Source organism: Bidens hawaiensis, unplaced genomic scaffold (assembly GCF_021521415.1).
Source record: "Bidens hawaiensis isolate Kalapana, Puna unplaced genomic scaffold, B.hawaiensis_p1.1 tig00000904_1, whole genome shotgun sequence".
Taxonomy (NCBI): Eukaryota; Viridiplantae; Streptophyta; class Magnoliopsida; order Asterales; family Asteraceae; genus Bidens; species Bidens hawaiensis.
This window is the reverse complement of record NW_027491052.1, coordinates 4,421,155-4,441,155: the sequence shown is the minus strand read 5'-3', so window position 1 is coordinate 4,441,155 and position 20,001 is coordinate 4,421,155. Positions and strand designations below refer to the sequence as shown.

The 20,001-nt window shown below is 35.1% G+C and overlaps 3 protein-coding genes across 3 annotated transcripts; 2 read left to right on the top strand and 1 right to left on the bottom strand.

Moving 5' to 3' along the window:
- Positions 1 to 7,057: 7,057 nt before the first annotated feature.
- On the top strand, positions 7,058 to 11,764 carry LOC143546543 (serine hydroxymethyltransferase 1, mitochondrial-like). Its single transcript, XM_077038198.1, has 16 exons — positions 7,058 to 7,152; positions 7,253 to 7,303; positions 7,383 to 7,469; positions 7,997 to 8,118; positions 8,239 to 8,315; positions 8,406 to 8,530; positions 8,612 to 8,704; positions 9,121 to 9,213; positions 9,311 to 9,508; positions 9,602 to 9,706; positions 9,801 to 9,866; positions 10,457 to 10,534; positions 10,634 to 10,745; positions 10,826 to 10,936; positions 11,356 to 11,518; positions 11,600 to 11,764. The coding sequence occupies exons 1-15, from the start codon at positions 7,063 to 7,065 to the stop codon at positions 11,499 to 11,501; spliced, it is 1,554 nt and encodes a 517-aa protein (XP_076894313.1). The 5' UTR covers positions 7,058 to 7,062; the 3' UTR covers positions 11,502 to 11,518; positions 11,600 to 11,764.
- A 1,495-nt stretch (positions 11,765 to 13,259) lies between these two features.
- Positions 13,260 to 13,860, top strand: LOC143545664 (protein BRICK 1). The gene is made up of 2 exons (XM_077037511.1): positions 13,260 to 13,429; positions 13,677 to 13,860. The coding sequence occupies exons 1-2, from the start codon at positions 13,297 to 13,299 to the stop codon at positions 13,799 to 13,801; spliced, it is 258 nt and encodes an 85-aa protein (XP_076893626.1). The 5' UTR covers positions 13,260 to 13,296; the 3' UTR covers positions 13,802 to 13,860.
- Positions 13,861 to 15,210: 1,350 nt separating this feature from the next.
- On the bottom strand, positions 15,211 to 19,338 carry LOC143546117 (nodulation receptor kinase-like). The gene is made up of 10 exons (XM_077037851.1): positions 19,196 to 19,338; positions 18,551 to 19,067; positions 17,544 to 18,019; positions 17,358 to 17,462; positions 17,054 to 17,280; positions 16,832 to 16,958; positions 16,527 to 16,595; positions 16,235 to 16,424; positions 16,016 to 16,148; positions 15,211 to 15,609 (listed from the first exon to the last, which is right to left on the bottom strand). Exons 1-10 carry the CDS (start codon positions 19,290 to 19,292, stop codon positions 15,265 to 15,267), a joined length of 2,286 nt encoding a protein of 761 aa, XP_076893966.1. The 5' UTR covers positions 19,293 to 19,338; the 3' UTR covers positions 15,211 to 15,264.
- Between the last annotated feature and the right edge of the window lie 663 nt (positions 19,339 to 20,001).

The window sequence follows — 20,001 nt, the reverse complement described above, 5'->3', positions numbered from 1 at the left end:
AGTTTGGGTCAACTTCATGCATATCTAAGGCTGAAAAAATTTCGTCTATCACACATTCAACCCCCGTAACATTTAACATTGGGTTTAAAGCGGCGGCGCAAGTAAAAATCGGTGGCAATTCAAGAAAGTATTTTTTTAATTTAAACTTCATTGGTAATATGATGTTTGAAAACATTGGACTTTTATTTTCAAATTCTTTAAGATTGTTAACGATTAAAAATAACTCCGAAAGAACCAAGGGACTTGTCGGATAATACGTTCCCGATAGTTTCGTAGTTGATGTTTTAAAAACTTCAAGAAAAGTCGATAAGTCATTGATAATTTCCCATTTCTCATTTGAAAAGGGGATTGCCAAATCATTCTCGGCAAGACTAGAATGAAACATTTGTAAAGTGTCTCTTTGTTTCAAAGCACTTTGAAACATTATGCAAGTGGAATTCCATCGATGAGGTACATCCCAATTAGCTCCCAAAGCTTTTCTTCCCGTATCTTTACAAAATTTTCTATAATCCATTTGTCTTTTTTTACTTTTCTTAAAAACTTCATGTAGCATTACTCTAAAATCGTTTATAACCGATGTAACCTCATCCGAAGCAAGTCCGTCTTGCACGATTAAATTAATGATATGTGCAACACACCTTGAGTGAAAAAATACACCATTGCAAATCGGCGTATATTTTAATTTTAATTTATCAACCGCCGATGTATTATTCGACGCGTTATCAAATGCAATTGAAAATATTTTATTTTCTAGTTTATAAGTTTTTATAACATAATCTAAAATTTCAAACAAATTATCTCCCGTATGTGGATACTCAAAGAGTTCGAAAGCAATGGTGCGTTTCATCATTTCCCACGATGACGGGTCTACCCAATGAGCGGTGACACAAAGATAAGATTCGGGTAGACCATGTGGAGCCGACCAAACATCAGTAGTTAAGTTTATTCCCGTATTTATATTTTCAAAATATGCAATTAGTACCTCTTTGGCCTTCTTCCACAATTTTAAACAATAACGTTTAAGAGTATGACGACTTACGTGAGTGTATTGTGGTTGAAGCGTATCTCGAATCATGGCGGTTAAGCGAGGGTTGTCGAAGTGGCTAAACGGCAAAGCTTCTTGAATCACAAACTTCGCCATACGATCTTGAACTCGATCAATTTGGTATGTAAATATTCCGCCTTCACTATCCATTTGCGTTTGTTGCGACTCGACGTTCTGTTTCAACGCCCTGCAATACGGTCTTTCGATGTGTTTCTTCAAATTTGAATTCGAAAGTGGGTTTAAATAAATCCCACAAAACTTGCACCGAGCCTTCAATGAATGGTCACTCAATTCAACCAAATCCCAATTGCACCAAATCTCTTGATTACGATTATGAGGTACAATACGAACGAAACTTGGTCCGGCGGTGGAACCTTGACCAACCGATGATTGTGAGGCAGCCATAACAACAAATATGAATATAGAAGAAGAGAAAACAAGAGATTAGAGAACTCAGAACGTTGTAATAGCGTTTTTTTTGTATTTTTTTGCGTTCAGGTTTGCGTTTTGAGTGTTGTGATGAACCCATTACACCAAATACCTATTTATACTAGTAGTGGGGTGTTTGGGGAGCCAAAAAAACGGCCATTTTTGACCCCAACGGTCAAAAAACGGCCATAAAACCGTTTCCCAACGGCTAGAACCACTCCAACGGCTATAACCGGTTCCGAACCGGTTCCGGTCGAACCGGTTCCAGAACCGGTTCCGGTTCGGTTCCGGTTCCTACCCGGTCCCCCTCCAAACATGTCAAACCGGTTCCGGATCGTCGGGTTGAAACGGAACCGAACCGGTTCCTACGAAAAACGGGTAGGAACCGGTTCGGTTCCGGTTCGGTTCCGTCGAACCGGTTCCAGGAACCGGTTTTGTTGTCCACCTCTAGATAAAGGAGTGAAATTGATCATTATCATTCCTTTATCTTGTTTGGTTAACCTATGAGAATGAAATAAGTTATTACTTTATGTTGTTTAGTATCCACAAAAAATGTAAGAAATAAATTAGAAATAATAAAAATACTTCCATCTCAAAATATTTCTTTTACCAATATAAAAGAATTGCAACGACAACAGTGGTGGTAGCTCCGACGACGACGGTGGTGGTGGTGGTGACGACCAGGCGACAAGGGTAGTGGGGTGATAGTGATGGGTGGTGGTGGTCAAGCGGTAGTAGCATGGTGGTCAGGTGGTGATGAAGATGGTAGGGTGGCGGCGACGATGGTAGTGGCCAGGCAGCGACAGTGGCGGCGGCGGCAAAGACAATGGTTGTGGTGGTTACAACGACGATGATAGTGGTGGTGGCAGTGCTGGTGGTTGCGGCGTTAACAGTGGCGGTCAACTATGGTGGTGGCGATGATAGTGGTGGTGGTTGTTGTCAGGTGGTGTTATTGAGAAAGTAAGGTGAAAGATGAATGAAATGAAAAAAAAAGAAAAAAGAAAAGGGGGCAGGGGTGAGAATGAATTGTTTTGATGGAACGAGATTTCATGTGTAATGGGTGATTCCAGACCATTGAGCAACCAAACACCAGTTTTTTCATTCCCACACAATGAATCATTCCATTCTCACTATCATTAATGCATACCAAACGCTACCTAAGTTTTGTGGGAAGGGAGAATTGGTTATGCATGGAAATTTCTACGCTGCGATGAAGACAACACGAGGAGAAGGGGCATCGACGATCAAAAATGGACACCGCACACTAAATGGAGGTGGCCTCGTCCATACATTACAGCGAGCGGTGAGATAAGATATGATGAAGGGTGAGAGGTAAAGGGATATGGCCATCCCTTCACTCTTATATCTCCTAAGAGTCTCATCCCGTCCCATTTATTTGTTTATTTATTTTTCTGTAACTACCATTTCATTTTCCTGTTTCATTTTTTTTTTCATTCGAAGTCTCAATTTCTTTTTCTTCTTTTCTTTTTTGGTTTTGTGACTTTATTTCTTATTAAGAAAATTACTGTTTTCGTTCCTGTTGTTTTAGGGCGGAGTCACATTGAGTCCTCGAAAAAAAAATTGAAACTGGTTGACAACACTATTATCTTTCTGTTAACAACACTGTTAAAATGAGGGGTAATGCAGTCTTTTCAACCTATAACACAAAAATAATACATATTTAAAATGCAAAAATAGATCCATATTTACATCAAACAGAGGAAGATGACATGCGCCATCGAAACTGAATTTTGGCGTCCCTTGGCTTTCCGACGACACATCTAGCGAAGGCATAAACGGTCATGAAAGTTTAGAACCGGTACTTCTTGCTCCTTCAACCGGTGCTCACTTTCAAACCAGAACAAAGCCGACCTTGGTGGTGGTTTTCGGTTCCAAATCTGGACCGGAAATCCAACCGCCGTATGGTGGCGACAACGAACGGAGTATGGTGACCTTCTGTGACAGCGAACGGAGAATGGTGACAACATAAGTAACAGTGGAGGCTAAGGTTTCGCCTCGCTCGCCGGTTCAGAAGACGATTTTCAAAGAAAAAACAGCAACGACGATGACTGAACTAGGGTTTCGCCCATAACCAGGTTCCCACGAGTAACCTCGATTCTCAGGTGGCGTATGGTGAGGCTCCATGCTCAGATGATGGGGGAGGAGGTGATGGAACCCTAACTTGTTTGCATTTATCAATTCGTCCATCTTATCTTCAACTGATGAAGATGGAGGATGAGTTGTTAATGGCTTGTGAGTGGTGATTGTATTAGTAACAGGGGCTATGGTTAATTTAGTGGAGATGAAAGATGAGTTGGTGGATGAGATCAGTACCAGTACTGTTATCGGTACCGGTACCAAAATTCCCAATCCTGAAAATCGTAAATTCTTGATACCGGTACCAAGAATATGAAATATGAGCATGAATATGAAAAATCAGATGAATTTTGCATTCTGCTAAAGTTAAAGAAAAATAGTTTTGTTTGAATCCAACCCATTTCAAGCCAAGTCACTGGCTATATTAGATTTAAGCGGGGAGATTTGAGCAAGGGCTTTTATTGCTTTGTTTTTCTTTTATTGAAGTTGGCCATTTAACTTACATGTTAAACGAGTGTGATTATTTTATCTTATAAAAGTATTGTTTTTGATTAGAGAATGCAAACAAAGATAGTTTTGTTTCCATGACATTAAACTACCCGGCCACCGGGCGGGTATAAAACTAGTTATATAGGTGGTTGATGAAGGGTTATTTGGTAATTTGATAGTTGTTGGGTTATGAGGGAGGTGTATGCTTGTTGTTTAATATGTTTGGTGTAAATTGTAAAGATAAAGGGGATCGTCTTCGCCATGAGTTTCTCAACCTTTACACAAGTATGATTTGATACCTTATGTTACAATTTTGCCATATTTAGTTATGCAAAGCCGACCCAACTTTTTAGTAACAAATAATGCTAGTTATATAACGTAGTTGATGGGTTTATTTTAGCATTTTTATTTGAAATTAAATAGTAGTATTAACGACCTGTACAAAAATATTTAAATTTAATTATTGCACTTTTTTTTGCAACGACAGAGAATTACCTAGCAGTGCGGAGTCCTTAAGTGCCTCCAAGTTATCTCCAGTTTCGAGGACAACCCACCCGCCCGAAAGCCCACATGTGGTAAAACCCGAACGCCCTCAGGATCGAACTGGAGATCACAAAGATCCCAGTCTTCCTTCATTAAATCATCAATGCCCCCGTCCAAAATGTTGTCAATGAGATTTGAATCTGGGTCTCCATTGAGAAATTCAAGTTTCCTACCACTACACTGTATTGGAAAAGTTCTAATTATTACACATGTTGGCTTTTGATGGTTATTGTTATATTGTTTTTTTTAGGGAAAGGTTTTTTTATTGTATTTTTTGGGATTAACGAATAAGCCCGGCTATCCGGGGTAGTCCAATGAAAAAAGACGATCCTCATACACCCGCGGTCGCAAACAGTGCTGGATAGCTCAAGCGTACCATTTGCAGGAAAACCTACCGCCCAAAGCCCACAACGACAAAACCGATTAGAATCGAATTTGAACTTTAAAAAAAAAGGTTACACTAACATAGAAAATTGTTTTGTGTGAGTTGCCTATATGGGTGTGTAAAACATCATCATCATCATCATCATCATCATCATCATCATAATAATAATAATAATAATATCTTATAGTCTTTAAAGATAATGAATTATTAGTTTTTTAAGGAATGAAATGTTACTAAGCTAGAGTTTGGAACGTAAAAATAACTAGTGAAACTGAATTATTAATTATGAAATAATAAAAAAAATTATGTATGATTGTTTAATGAAATAGAATCAACGATTATATAATGAATGACATTACAACTTTTTTTTATTTTTTTTCACTCTATTCCCTTTTCACTTAATCATATTCCATTAGAAAAATTCCTATGTATCAAACGTTATCTAAGTTAGTCTATGTACTTCAAATGCATTATGTGCGCTACACTCCTACCTCCTATATATTATGTTACTTCTACAAATTAATGAAAGGAAAATATGAAAAAAATGTGTTCTTTGTTAGAAATTACAAATAATTTCATCGATTGTTAAGGATGATGAAATTAAAGATGTAAATATGTTATTTGTATTCTCATGATCACTTTTTTAGAATCTTTATTTTAACGAGATCTTAGTATTGAGAAATGCTTTGACTTGTTATGGGTTAAGAGGGAGGGATGGAGAGATATAAGAGCCATGTCATTTCTTATGAATCAAAATTTCTCATATCCATGATTTATATGGGATTTGTCTATAATGTTATTGACACCGCTACATCAACACCATCACCCATCGCTGTCACTACCACAATTGTTGTCAGCCTCCATCATTGCCACATGCCACAACTACCTCTTTCACGTCGTGCCCATTGACACTACTAACACCAATGTTCTCATCACCACCTCAGTCATCTCCACCTGTCGCTACTAGCCACCATAAAAAAATACGGGGGTGAACCTATTTTGTCACTTTTTATTTTCTAAAACGACTCATTTTAACTTAAGAACATTTTGTTCTGAACACGCTCTGCCCCGAAACAAATTGTTACTATTCTTGAAAAGATCATTTTTTACCAGACTCATTTAACTCAAACTCATTTTGACCGTCGCCTAACCAACCTAGTTTAATAGGCATAAATGCATCTTTAGAAGCAGTGTTGTTAAAATCGCTAGGCGCTAGTCGGACGTTGGGGTAGGGACTCGCGACTAATCAGGATTACTAGGGATTATTCAGGATTAATCTAATTAGAATTTAAATGTACATTTTCAAATATACATATGCATTCCAAATTTTATATATAAAATTCTCAATTTTGAACGATTTTGGACAAATGGAGATTAATCGATGACAAGCTGGTGGGGTGGCGACTAGCGATTTATCGGTGATTAATCGGCCCCTAGTTGGAATTTATACAACCCTGTTTAGAAGACATCAAGTTTGTATTTGTAATAGATTTTCCCCCTTTTAAAATCTGCAATAGTTACATGCTTTCATATTATAGTGCCACGACCCATCTTCCAAGGCCCGTGTGGTGCCCCCAATTACCTGGGAGCCAACCAATCCGTTTAATTTATAATTAAGATCTAATGGTTTCGTCTTGCTTTGGACTCATTAGACAAGTGGCAACACTTCGCAACCGAGGCATATTCACAAGCATTAGCACAAAAATATAACAAAACGATCCTCTAACAGTTGGTTCGCACTTGGTAACAAACAATTATGAATCAGAAATCTGAATTCAAAAAGTCGTTAAGAGGTGAGGATCGGGTAATCGTGGAGCAAACGGATAACACTCAGTTTTATCTTTTTCCACAAAAGAAAGGAGCACCATAAAAATTACGTCAATTATCTCCCACCACCAAAATCTCACCCAAACCCGACACACACACTCACATTCACATCCAACCCAATCCAAAACAAATTGTGCGCGCCAAATACCTGTACTCCACTAAGTGTTCCTTATTATTATTATTATTATTATTATTATTATTATTATTATCTCTTTTAGAGAGAGAAACCCAAACCTAGAGAGAGAAAATGGCGATGGCCTTAGCTCTTCGCAGACTCTCATCTTCTGCAGACAAGCCGTTGCAGCGTCTCTTCAATGGCGGTCAATTGTACGCAATGGTCCGTTGATTCGTTTCTGCTCTTATTTGTTTCAATTGGTTATCTGTTTGTTTGTGTGGTTTTGTATTGGCTTGAATATGTTGTGTGATTTGTTTCGCAGGCGAGTTTACCTAGCGAGGCGGTGTACGAGAAGGAGAGGCCTGGAGTTACTGTGAGTTTAATTACTGAATTGATTTGTAGTATTATGTGTTTGGATTGGTTGTTGATGGTGGAGGATTTTGAAATTGCAGTGGCCGAAGCAGTTGAATGCTCCACTTGAGGTTGTGGATCCTGAGATTGCGGATATTATCGAGCATGAAAAGGCTCGCCAATGGAAGGTTATTTTTGTTAATCTGATACTCTTACTTTTCGTGTATTACGCTTTCAATAGGCAGATTTAGGTGATTTAATAGAGAAGACACGATTAATTTAGGTTTAAACTGAAGTTTGTATATATTAAAAGTACAGTTAGATTATGCTTTTATAGACTTTCTATGAAGATTGATAAATTGGAAGGTATATATACTTTCTAGCTTCCTGGTGTTTAGGCTGACTATGTGTTTTTCTTCATAATCGCATAATAGTAAGATTGAATTCTGTGTTAAAATGCAGGGACAAAGAATTTAAATAAATAAATATATAAATTACTGGAAAAACAGTGTTATTATTTGTAAAAAAAGTGCAAGTGGTAAAGTAGTAACACAAATTATCTGGATTGCGTTATTAGTATTATTTGTGTCTTTTAATAAACTGAGACAACAGTCATGTGAGAATAGGTTTCAGCTTTCAAGTTTTTTAAAACAGTGGCAATGGATTAAAGTTTCATTATCTGACTCTGATTCGGTTATTTATTTTTCTTTTAAAGGGTCTTGAACTCATTCCATCAGAGAACTTTACCTCCCTGTCAGTGATGCAAGCAGTTGGATCTGTGATGACCAACAAATACAGTGAAGGGTACCCTGGTGCCAGATACTATGGTGGAAATGAGTAAGCGTTTTTCTTTACTGAATCATGGTGTTTGTTAGCTTTTGATGGTTTTGTATCATTCAAGTTTATGCGTCTTCTGTTGAAATTTGGTTTTAAGATATTCTAAAATTCTGCTTCTAGGTATATTGACATGGCAGAAACCTTGTGTCAGAAGCGTGCTTTGGAAGTCTTTAGGTTGGACCCTGCAAAATGGGGAGGTAGTTACAATTTACTTAAGAATGCATATTGCTAATACCAATTTATATTCACTAAACTTACAAAATGTTTAATTATCATTTATGATGCAGTGAATGTGCAGCCTCTTTCAGGTTCACCATCTAACTTCCAGGTCTATACTGCGTTATTAAAGGCCCATGACAGAATCATGGCACTTGATCTTCCTCATGGTGGTCATCTGTCACATGGTTATCAGGTGCTAAAATATTCTTTCATTGTCATCTAGTGGAGTGTTCGTTTTACTATAATCTGATTTTCATACTTTTAACAATTTCAGACTGATACAAAGAAAATATCTGCGGTGTCCATATTTTTCGAGACCATGCCTTACAGATTGAACGAGAGCACTGGCTTAATTGATTATGACCAGGTACTTTTGACTCTATACCATTTGGATCTCTTCAGAACTCCAAAAAATTTAAGAAGTTCAAGAATTTTTAACAACTAATCATTTTATTTATTTATTTTATACATTTAATATTATGTGAGGGTAGTTTTGTCATTTATCATATGTAATTTTATGATTACATATATGTAAATTGATTAATATACATATGTAAATCTGTTATTCATATATTTAATCACAAAATCACATATGATAAATGACAAAACTACCCTCAAATAATATTAAATATATAAAATAAATAAATAAATGAAATGATTGGTTGTTAAGAAGTTTTGTATTATCTGGAAGTTTTGGAATGATTCTGATACTCTGTGTGTGTATTTGCTATATTGAAATTTAAAGAGGATTTGGTTGTTAACTTGGTAATTCCCAAATTTCAGTTGGAGAGAAGTGCTACACTCTTCAGGCCAAAACTGATTGTTGCTGGTGCAAGTGCTTATTCTCGATTATATGACTATGCTAGAATCCGCAAAGTAAGTACTATAAAATTTGATTGTTTATGATAATATAAGCATGGTTATGTTTTATATTATTACACTCACATATTCGCAAATATCATTTATTCAACAGGTTTGCGACAAGCAAAAGGCTATTCTTTTGGCAGATATGGCTCACATTAGCGGGTTGGTTGCAGCCGGGGTCGTCCCATCCCCTTTTGACTATGCAGATGTTGTAACCACCACAACCCACAAGTCGCTCCGAGGCCCACGTGGTGCTATGATTTTCTACAGGAAAGGACTGAAAGAAGTCAACAAACAAGGCAAAGAGGTACCCTTGTCTGAGTAGTTGGTTTCTAATTTGGGATTATTATTATTATTATTATATATTGAGTTATTTATAATACACTCTTTATTCTGGAAGGTTTTCTATGATTATGAAGACAAAATCAACCAGGCTGTCTTTCCTGGACTTCAAGGGGGCCCACACAATCACACCATCACTGGATTGGCAGTTGCATTGAAACAGGTTTGTTGCTTTCAACGACTTATATAAATTCTTTTGATAAATTTAATTTAATTTCCCAATTGTCTCTTTATGTTTTGCACTTACATGAATACAGGCAACAACACCAGAATACAAGGCGTACCAAGAACAAGTCATGAGTAATTCTGCCAAGTTTGCAGAGGTATGATATAATGTTATGAAGCCAGGTGAGCCAGGTTCGGCTCAAGTTTGAGCTCAAACTTAAACGAGCCAAATCGGATCGGGTCATTTGTTTTAACAAGCTGAAAAGTTGAGCTCAAGTTCGGCTCGTAAAAGACTCTCACCAACTCTTGGCTCGTCGAGCATAACCATAATAGATTTATTATTATTATTATTATTATTATTATTACTATTATTATTACTATTATTATTATTACTATTACTATTATTATTACTATTATTATTATTATTATTATCATTACTATTATTATTATTATTATATATTATTATTAGGGTTTAACACTTTAATTTAAATTAGCCAACAAGCCAGTTATCGAGCCGAGCCAACCCTCGCTTGGGTTCAGCTCGCTTACAAACCGAGCTGGCTCGGATCGACTCGTGTGCAAACGAGTTTTTTTCCGAGCTGAGCTTTTTTTAAGCGAACTTCGAGCGAGCCACAAGCTGCAAGCTTTTAGAACAACCCTAGATATATTTAAGCCACATGTAACTTCTGGAAATTTTAATATTCATTTCTTCAAATTCAATAACCATCATATGTCACTTTTTATTCAGGCTCTAGTTAAGCACGGGTATGAACTTGTTTCTGGCGGAACAGATAATCACTTAGTTCTGGTTAATTTAAAAAACAAGGTAAACAAGAGAATGCTCCATTCAAATATTCATTTTGACGATAATTTTAAAATATATATTGAAATAATAATCGTTTGCATCTATTTTACTTATTACCAGGGAATTGATGGTTCAAGGGTTGAAAAGGTGTTGGAAGCTGTTCACATTGCAGCCAATAAGAACACTGTTCCTGGTGATGTTTCAGCCATGGTTCCTGGTGGTATCAGAATGGGTATGCAAAATTTATTTATTTTTATTTAAATCACATTTAATCAATATTACCAATAATTATCCATACCTTTGTTGTTTTAGGAACCCCTGCTCTTACTTCTAGGGGATTTGTTGAAGAGGATTTTGCTAAAGTTGCCTACTTCTTTGACCTTGCTGTAAAATTGGCTTTGAAGATCAAGGGTGAAGCCCAAGGTATTGCACATTCATACCTACATGTTCATCATTATTGTATTATGTGAGACAACTAGTGGGCGGCGGTGTTAAAATTTGTAAGGCTTGGTTTACACTACTATTGCTCCCACGAACAAAACTCAGGTCGAAACGCTGATTAAAGTATAGAATTTTATAGAACATATTTAAAGATTGTAAGAGGAAACAAAAATAACAACTACAAAAAAACGAAACCTTGAAGCAGCTTTGACAGATTGTATGTCCGTGCTTCAATGACTTGTACATTGTCACAGAAACTCGGTTTAGAATGAAGTTTACATCGAAACTTTTAACTAATATAATAATAATAATAATAATAATAATAATAATAATAATAATAATAATAATAATAATAATAATAATAATAAATTTTAACTAATATATTCTTGTTTGTGAATCAGGGACAAAGTTGAAGGACTTCGTGGCTGCATTGCAGTCAAGTGGCTTCCAATCAGAAATCTCAAAGCTACGCCATGACGTGGAGGAGTATGCGAAACAATTCCCAACAATTGGGTTTGAGAAAGAAACCATGAAATACAAAAACTAAGGAATCATACAAGCTAGGTATGGATTTGAATGAGACATTGAGATGTAATTATTTTGTGATTCTTATTTTTTTGTTTAATATGCTGATGTATGTAACAGGTACCATGAAGATGGAAGTGATGCTTCCATATCAAACCAGTATCTGTTCTAGAATGTGGATTATAAGGCTTTACCTGTATGATGAAACTTATGTATATGTAAATCAATGGAGCATTTCAATAAAACTTTATATTTGATCTTGATTAATTACTAATTTCTCTTATCTTTGTGTGATTTCTGTAGAGATATTATAATCTATCTCCTCAAAACTTGGTATGATATATATACTACCTAAAACACAAAAATTTACAATATCAAATGTACTCATTTATTTAATTTTACCTTTCTGTTCTCTGTGTTGACGTATGGGGTCACATTTCATCATCTTCATACCTTACGGATATCTTTATTGTAGGTGAAATTTTACTAAGAATGAATAATTGACTGATATACATATTTTTAAATTTATCACATATAGAGCATTTTCTTAAGACTGGCATTAGCATAAGACAAATAAGAAGGGAACTATGATCATATTTTAAGTTGCATTTAATAAAAATAGGTTAATATAAAGGGTACTATGATCATATTTTAAGTCTTGATATGTGATAGTTATTCTCGTTGGATAGATATGATATTATGCAAGTTCTTGAGGTATATATTGGAAAAAAAAAAGAATACCATTAATTAAGAGAAACAATAAAAAGATATATAAAATAGCTTTCAGCTATTGTAAATTTTATTTAAATGATCGGTATAGTTTAATTATTTATATTGTTTTATGTGCCCTGCGGGTTGTTTGTTGTAATAAAGTTGGCCGTTAAAAAAACAATCGTATAAAAGTAGGTTATTCATTTTAGGGTTTGAATCAAATACAAATGAAATTAACGTACTAATTGTGAGAATCAAGTAGAGTAATTACTCTACTTGATTCTCACAATTAGTACGTTAATTTCATTTGTACGTTAATTACTTTATGTATAAAAGTATAATGTTAAATTTCAAGCATTTTTAATATACATTCATTACTTTATAATTTACCAATTATAACTTTTTTTAATAAAAATTAATTACCATGTGTACCCAATTATAACTTTTTATTTAAAAATTAAAGCATCTTTTTAAGCAGATGCTGATAAACATATAAAAAAAAAGTTTGAAAGCCACTTAAGTATTAGAAAGCTGAGTTTTGACTTGTTCTCTTACTTTTCATGTTTTAACTTTTTTTATACAACAATATATGTAACAAAATCTATAATATACACAAGACAATCATAAAAACCAAAACTTAATAGAACATAACACAACTCGAGAAATTTGAAGGAGGCAAACATAAATCGTCATGGGCTTGATCATCAAATCCATAGTTTTCAATGCTATAGAACTCTTCATAGTCCAACCGTGAAACTCTTCAAACTGCTTATTAATTCGGTTTCACAATTGATTTTCTGAAAAACTTCGGTCGATAGAGTTAGGAGAAATTTCCAAACCGTGTTATCGTTTTTGTTTACTACCAAAACCGACCGTGAAAAACCGAATGCGCCTTGCGGCTTGCAATAACGAGCTACGCAACATTAAAATAGTTTTGAGGGAGTTTGTTAGTTTTTACAAACTGCAGGGTTCTCTTTAAAATATCTCTTTACCAGAAATATCACCATCACGTCTGGTTCCGAATCCGTTGCTTAAATCTTCTTCATCACCACCACTACCACGGATTCATCAGAAGAAGACTTGAATCTACAAATCAGAATCAATAAATGGCGCGAGCAGGTGGAATAACGAATGCAGTGAACGTAGGGATCGCAGTGCAAGCTGATTGGGAGAATCGCGAATTCATTTCTCACATCTCTCTCAACGTCCGTCAACTCTTCGATTTCCTCGTTCAATTCGGTATATCTTGTTACTTAATTAGGGCTCGTTACTTATGAATTGTGCTTAATTCGACGTATTTGATATTAATATCTGTAAAATAGTTTACTTAGGGTTTAGCTTCTTCTACAACTTATTTATCATCACATTTGTCCATATTGTGGATTTGATTACAAGTATTGTAGACTGATTGTTGTAGAATATGCTTGAACTGTTGATTTAATTGCTATTGTGTATTTACCAAAGATGCGATGTGATTCTATTTCAGAGGCTACAACGAAGAGTAAATTGGCGTCTCTGAATGAGAAACTTGATACACTAGAGCGGCGTCTGGAATTGCTTGAAGTACAAGTTAGTACTGCTACAGCCAATCCGAATTTGTTCAAAACTTGAGGCCAGACCCTGTCTTACGGACTGTGAGTTGTTTAGCTTGCTTTGTTCAAATTTGAGTGATATATTTGGATATTGTTTGGTTAATGCTTACGTTCGTTTAATATATTTATGTAGCTCGTTTGTGCATTTTGTTTTCGTATAATCTTTTGTTTTGATGAATATCTGACTGCAGCTTGTTGTGCGTATCTGCATATCAATGTCCCAAAAGAATGCTTAGTAAATCAACAAACGTTAGCAACTTAGATTATTAGTTTAGTTGTGTGTGAATAATTGGCATGTCGAGTACAAGATCTTTGGAATAGACCAACATTTAAGATTATCTAGATGTTAAATAAGGATGTGAACATAAGCTCTGTGAATGCTTTTTCAGTGAGTTTGAAAACTGTGCATGGGTTTATCTGAACACTAGGATCGAAGATATCAACTGTAGGACTCAGATTCATCTAGGAATAAAACAATATGTGTTGTAGTTTGGAATTTGGAATAAAACAATATCAACTGTAGGACTCAGATTCATCTGCGAAACCGATTTAAACCTAAATTATAATAGGATTTGTTTCCATAATACATATAATCTTGAATCATGAAGCAACATCAGCATTCGTCTTCTTTAATCTTCACGAGCATTCATCATGATGATGATGAAGGCTCATGAGGATTGAGGAAGATGAATGCTGTTGTAGTTTTATGAATCAAGATTACATGTATCATGGAGACAAATCCTATTATAAATTTAGGTTTAAATCGGCTTCACATGCTTTAACAATGACCGTCGGGTTTTTGTAGAACCTACCCGTTAACTTTTTAGACTAATTATGGTGGGCCGAGAACCAACTCTATATATGTGTACGGTTTGATTACATGAGTTTCTCGGTTTAGCTCCATGGGTTTTGCGGGTTGGACCCATGAGTTGCTAATCCCTAACTTTATTCGCTGTTTAATTGCTAAACCATTATTGTAGTGTTAAATGGCCAACAAGTTGCAGTAGTAATATAATAATGAACTTAGACCTGGGTAAATTTATGGTTGAAAGACTTTGATGAGCTTATATGCTGCATAGAGTAGCATGTATATTAATGGATTAATTAATATATCTATGTTCTAAAGCCATTTGGACATAGGATATATGATTCTAGTTACAAATACATGTTTGAAAACTTATGAATTCATTTTCCTAAAGATGCCTTCATTTCGCGCAAATAAAATCTGTTTGAATCATAAAGTAGTTGAAAAAGAAACAAAAACAAAATGGAAATATAGAAAAACAGCAATCTTTATTTGCCCTCACATGTATCTTTTCTTAATTTGTTTATTTCTTATCTATGTTGTTCATGATATAGAGCAAAACAAGAGATAAGTTGTCATGAAAATAATTGAGACTTTGGAGACCTCAAAGAACTTTATTATTCATGATTAAGTTTACTATAATAGAATAAACATAAAGTAAGCATATTTACTTAATATTATTCATCATCTGCTACATTTAGACACGAATTCATCTTTGTTTTTGATGGAGTTGGAGTAGGTAAAGATAACGGTATGCTAACAATTGGTCTTTCAATGGAAAACCGATTCGATCCTCCAAAGCTATCGAGTGATTTCATGTATTCAGATGCACTAGTTTCAATAATCAAAGCATCTTCTAGCTCACGAACAATGTCTATCATGGACGGTCTATAAGTTGAATATGGCTCGGTACATGCCAATGCTACTTCCACAACTCTCCACAGAGCCTCTATGTGATATCCTCCTTTTATATTTGGATCCACTATTTCCTCAATTCTTGAGTTTCTTATATAAGGTTTTGCCTGCATAAAAATGGCAATTTATGATCTTTCAATGTTGTTAAACACGGTTTTAGTCTCTGTGGTCTGTCAAAAATAACTCTTTTAGTCTGATGCTTTTTTTTTGGCTCTTTTTAGTCCAATATTTTCATTCCCGTTTCAATTAACTCCACGCCTTTAGCTATGTTTCATATTCTCGTTAAGTAAAATGGCGTTTTAGTCTTTGTATCTGAGGTACAAGTTCTACCCTCCCTCACTCCTATTAGATGGTGTTAAAAGCGTGGAGTTTCAATAAAACTAGAGGATTAAAAAAAGCCAAAAGAAGGGACTAAAATGGTTATTTGGATCAAAACACAGGGGCTAAAACTGTGTTTAACTCTATTCTATTTAAATAGGGTTAAGTTTTGATTTTGGATAAATTGATGCATACCCATTCAACCAAGCTCCATTCATTTCGTGGCCTGTGTATATTAAGAGGTTCCCGACCTGTGATGATTTCAAGCAGCACTACTCCATAGCTAAAGACATCACTCATGGCAGACAAATGTTGGGTTGAATAATACCTACCATGAGTTTTAGTTTGTAAATGTTTAAAGTTCAAAAATATGATCAAGTTTTTATATTTAGGAATTTAAAAGGTTATACTTACTCTGGATCCAAGTATCCAGCTGTTCCCCTAACTTCTAGGGATGGATTACTATCCCCTTCTTGAGGTGCATACTTTGAAAAACCGAAGTCTGCCACCTTGGCACACATGCTATCATCTAGGAGTATGTTACTTGTTTTCACATCCCGGTGTATGACAGAACGCACGGAGAATGTGTGAAGATAGCTCAAACCTGAAGGTTTAAGTTGTGTGCATTGATGGTTTATTATCATCATATCCGTCCTACAAATAAATCTAAATTCACACATGCATATATTAGATGTGGCTAACTTACCTCGAGCAGATCCTAGAGCTATGGAAAGTCTGGTGGGCCAGTCTAGTGCCCGTCGTTTAGATGCTTCACCTGTTAATTGTTAAAACACAACCGGGCCCATGAGAATGGTATAATGCGTTAAATATAGTTATTTAGGATCGTATTGTTAGGGTTTAGTCGTGTTTAGCCCCTGGCCCAGGGTAGGTTTATATAGGATTTCTGGTTTCTTTCCGGTATATATTAAGGTTCCCCTAATCCCATTCATTCTAATTACAACTTTTAGAGATTATTTCCCATTCACTTTTACATAATGTAAGGATACATACCATAAAGCCTGTCTTGCAGAGACCCGTTAGACATGAACGGATAAACAAGAATTTGTTGCTCGTTTTCACAACAATAACCGAGAAGTGGCACCAAATTTTCATGCTGAATAGCTGATAAAAGTGTCAGCTGTAGATAACATTGTAATTATCTATGCTTAATTGCTTATATCACATTGCTAAACATAATAAATTTAAAATAATTATGAAACACATATACTTCACCTCATTGTTAAATTCACGGGTTCCCTGTGTTGAATTTGCTGACCGGACCTTTACAGCTATTTCTTGACCCTTTAGGGTCCCACGATAAACGGATCCAAACCCTCCCTCACCAATTAAAGTTTTATAATTTTGTGTTGCACTTTCAATCTTCTCAAGAGTAAAGCTTTGTATGGATATCTCCTTCAAATTAATGTCATCCTTAATATTTGGCATTGCATAAATGGCATCTGCAATTTAGGTTTGTCACACAAACATATGCTTAAGATCTTTTAAGAATCATATAAACTTTTCATAATGTACTCACTTTTGGTTATTGTGTGTATTTTCCGTTCTGTTCTCTTCCTTTTCTTATATAAGCAAATTAGACAGGCAAATACTCCTGTAACTAAAATAACTGAACCCCCATTTGCTGCTATTAAAAAAGGTTTAGCTTGAATCGGTTAAATATTTAAATTACGATGTTAAGGATAAAATTAGACACTTAAGTTACCATCTTGTTGATCAGTAGCTTGAAGCAACGGTATAACTTGAAAAACTTCATAAGCATTGCAAATTGGACCAAACTGAGATCCATTAGAGGTTTTTTCTAACGTCAAGTTAAGAAATTTGTTTGCTGTGAAGTTGATAGAAAGAGCCTTGTAGTTTAAACCAGCCGACATTATATCAATCTGTTGCCTGTTGACATTGTTGATGTATATATCAAAAACGCGTTGCCCAGTTTGCACCGAGTCATCGAGTTCAAGGAAATAGAGGTTGATAGTATAATTATAGTACCCCGAATCCAAATTATGCCAAAATTCTAAACGGTCTGAATGTATTTTAGCTGTTTGTAGCACTTGGATAGGAGCTAGTGCTTTTATGTCTTTAGGAACACTAACACTACAGTTTTTTATCGATATGGAATTGCCATTTTTGTTGAAATCAGAGCTGGGTTTCCAGATTCGGTCATATATGTCTTGTGGGAACCTGAATGTGCACGGAACCAAAATAATCAGACCTTGTCCTGAATAACAATGCAACCGAATCAAATTAAAAACCGTTGGGTTGGTTTTAATTTTTTTAAACGATTTTTTGGTTCTGCTATCAACCAAAACGAACCAATTGGAACCGAATTGAACTAAAAACCGATTTTAAGTAATTTATATTTATAAATAGTTAATAAACAGAGTAGCCCAAAAAATTAGTTCCTAATCTGTAATAAGCAATTACTCTTCAATGTACACAAAAAAAAATAAACAAAACAAAAAAACAATTTACCCCAAATAAATTCATTATGTGGGGCCATTTTTTCTTTCTGGCCCAAAAGTTTGAAGCTCAAATGATTAAACCAAACTCATTGTGGATACCAAAAAAACTGAAAGCTAATGGTTTTTCAATACCCAAAAACGGTTTGGTTTGAGCATATAATTAGCAGAAACTGATCTGTGCACACCCCTATTACAAGGGCATGTAGGCAAATTGCAACTTTTTTTTTTTCTGAAAAGATTTGAAACACACCTGATTTCTCCTCCTGTATTACCAGCATCAACTCTATGCACAAGTTTGAGAACACTTGACGCCTCTCCATAATCAAAATCCAACGGTCTTAATTCAATCTTGGAAACATAAGGATTTCCTTCTTTTGGTAACAAACAGAAGTTGATATAATCATTAGTAGCTTTTGCTACCCCTTCAACCTCGGTTTCATGTGACGAGTTAACTCGCCCTATCGGTGTTACACCAACTAAAACATCAAAAGATGTGTTTATAGATGATGTTTTCACATCTTCGAAAGGAAATGTGCCCCTAATCAGATAATTGTGTCCCTTTTTTGTTGGCAAATCATAACACCATATTGAACCGTATTTTGTGCCAAAAAATCGAGCATGAGTATAAGTTGAACCATTTCGTAAGGATGTCGCTGTGTCTTCACATTGTCGATTGCCAGGAAACCATTTATTATCTGGGATCCATGTTATATTGTTATTTGGATCGGTGAATTTGGAATCAGCACAACATTGTATACTTACAAAACCTACCAAAACAAAAGTAAAATAAAAATGGGACCAAGATTAAGTCTTGCTCAAGTTATGGTTAGTATAGTTTATCGATCAATATTATCATAAATATGGTTTGCATAATGGTTATGAAAATTATGCATACCTTCTTGTGAACATGTTGGCTGGATGACTATGAAGATGCAAAGTATAATACAACATGAAGCCAATCTTGAGTTCTTGTTAATCAGTTCTACCATCATGCTTTAATAACTGAAAATCTTGCTTTAATACCATGAATTCGATCCGTTAATTGATCACAAACTTAATCTTGTCAGATCAAAACCAAAAAAAAATGTGATGGAGAATATGAAGTTTTTGAAGAACCCTTTTGACTTTGTTGATAAAGGATGAGTCTTTGGTGATATTAAGGACAAAAAAGCATGAAATAATAGTGGTTTGACTTTAAATTTGAAGTATGATTTGGAATAATTTAACTTACATTTCTCAATAATTTTGCTTGAAAATTTCCATTATTTATATATACATTAGACTAGTCCTTAGTGTTTGCTACCTTAGAATCCAACAATATGAAACCTTATTTTATTCCAAAAAACGCTCATTGGTTAGCTACCTTCAATCATCGGTTAATGACCTTCATTTATGTATCTCCAACTGGACACCCGTAACCACCGGATCTGCCACGGTACAAGATAGGAAAGTTGAGCAGGTGAAAGATGATGGATTTGCAGGTAAGTTAGGACCTGTTCTTTTTTGTATATGTTAATATTATTTAACACAGCATAGTTTATAAAATATAAGTTGTTTGTTAGTTTGGTGAAAGTGACAATGGTTGACCAATTTGATGAACCGACTAAAGTACTGGATGTTCATTTTCAAACTGATTATTGTAACATCAGAGAACCATAATAATAAGCGTAGTGAAGACATGAACACTGGGGTTCCAATAAG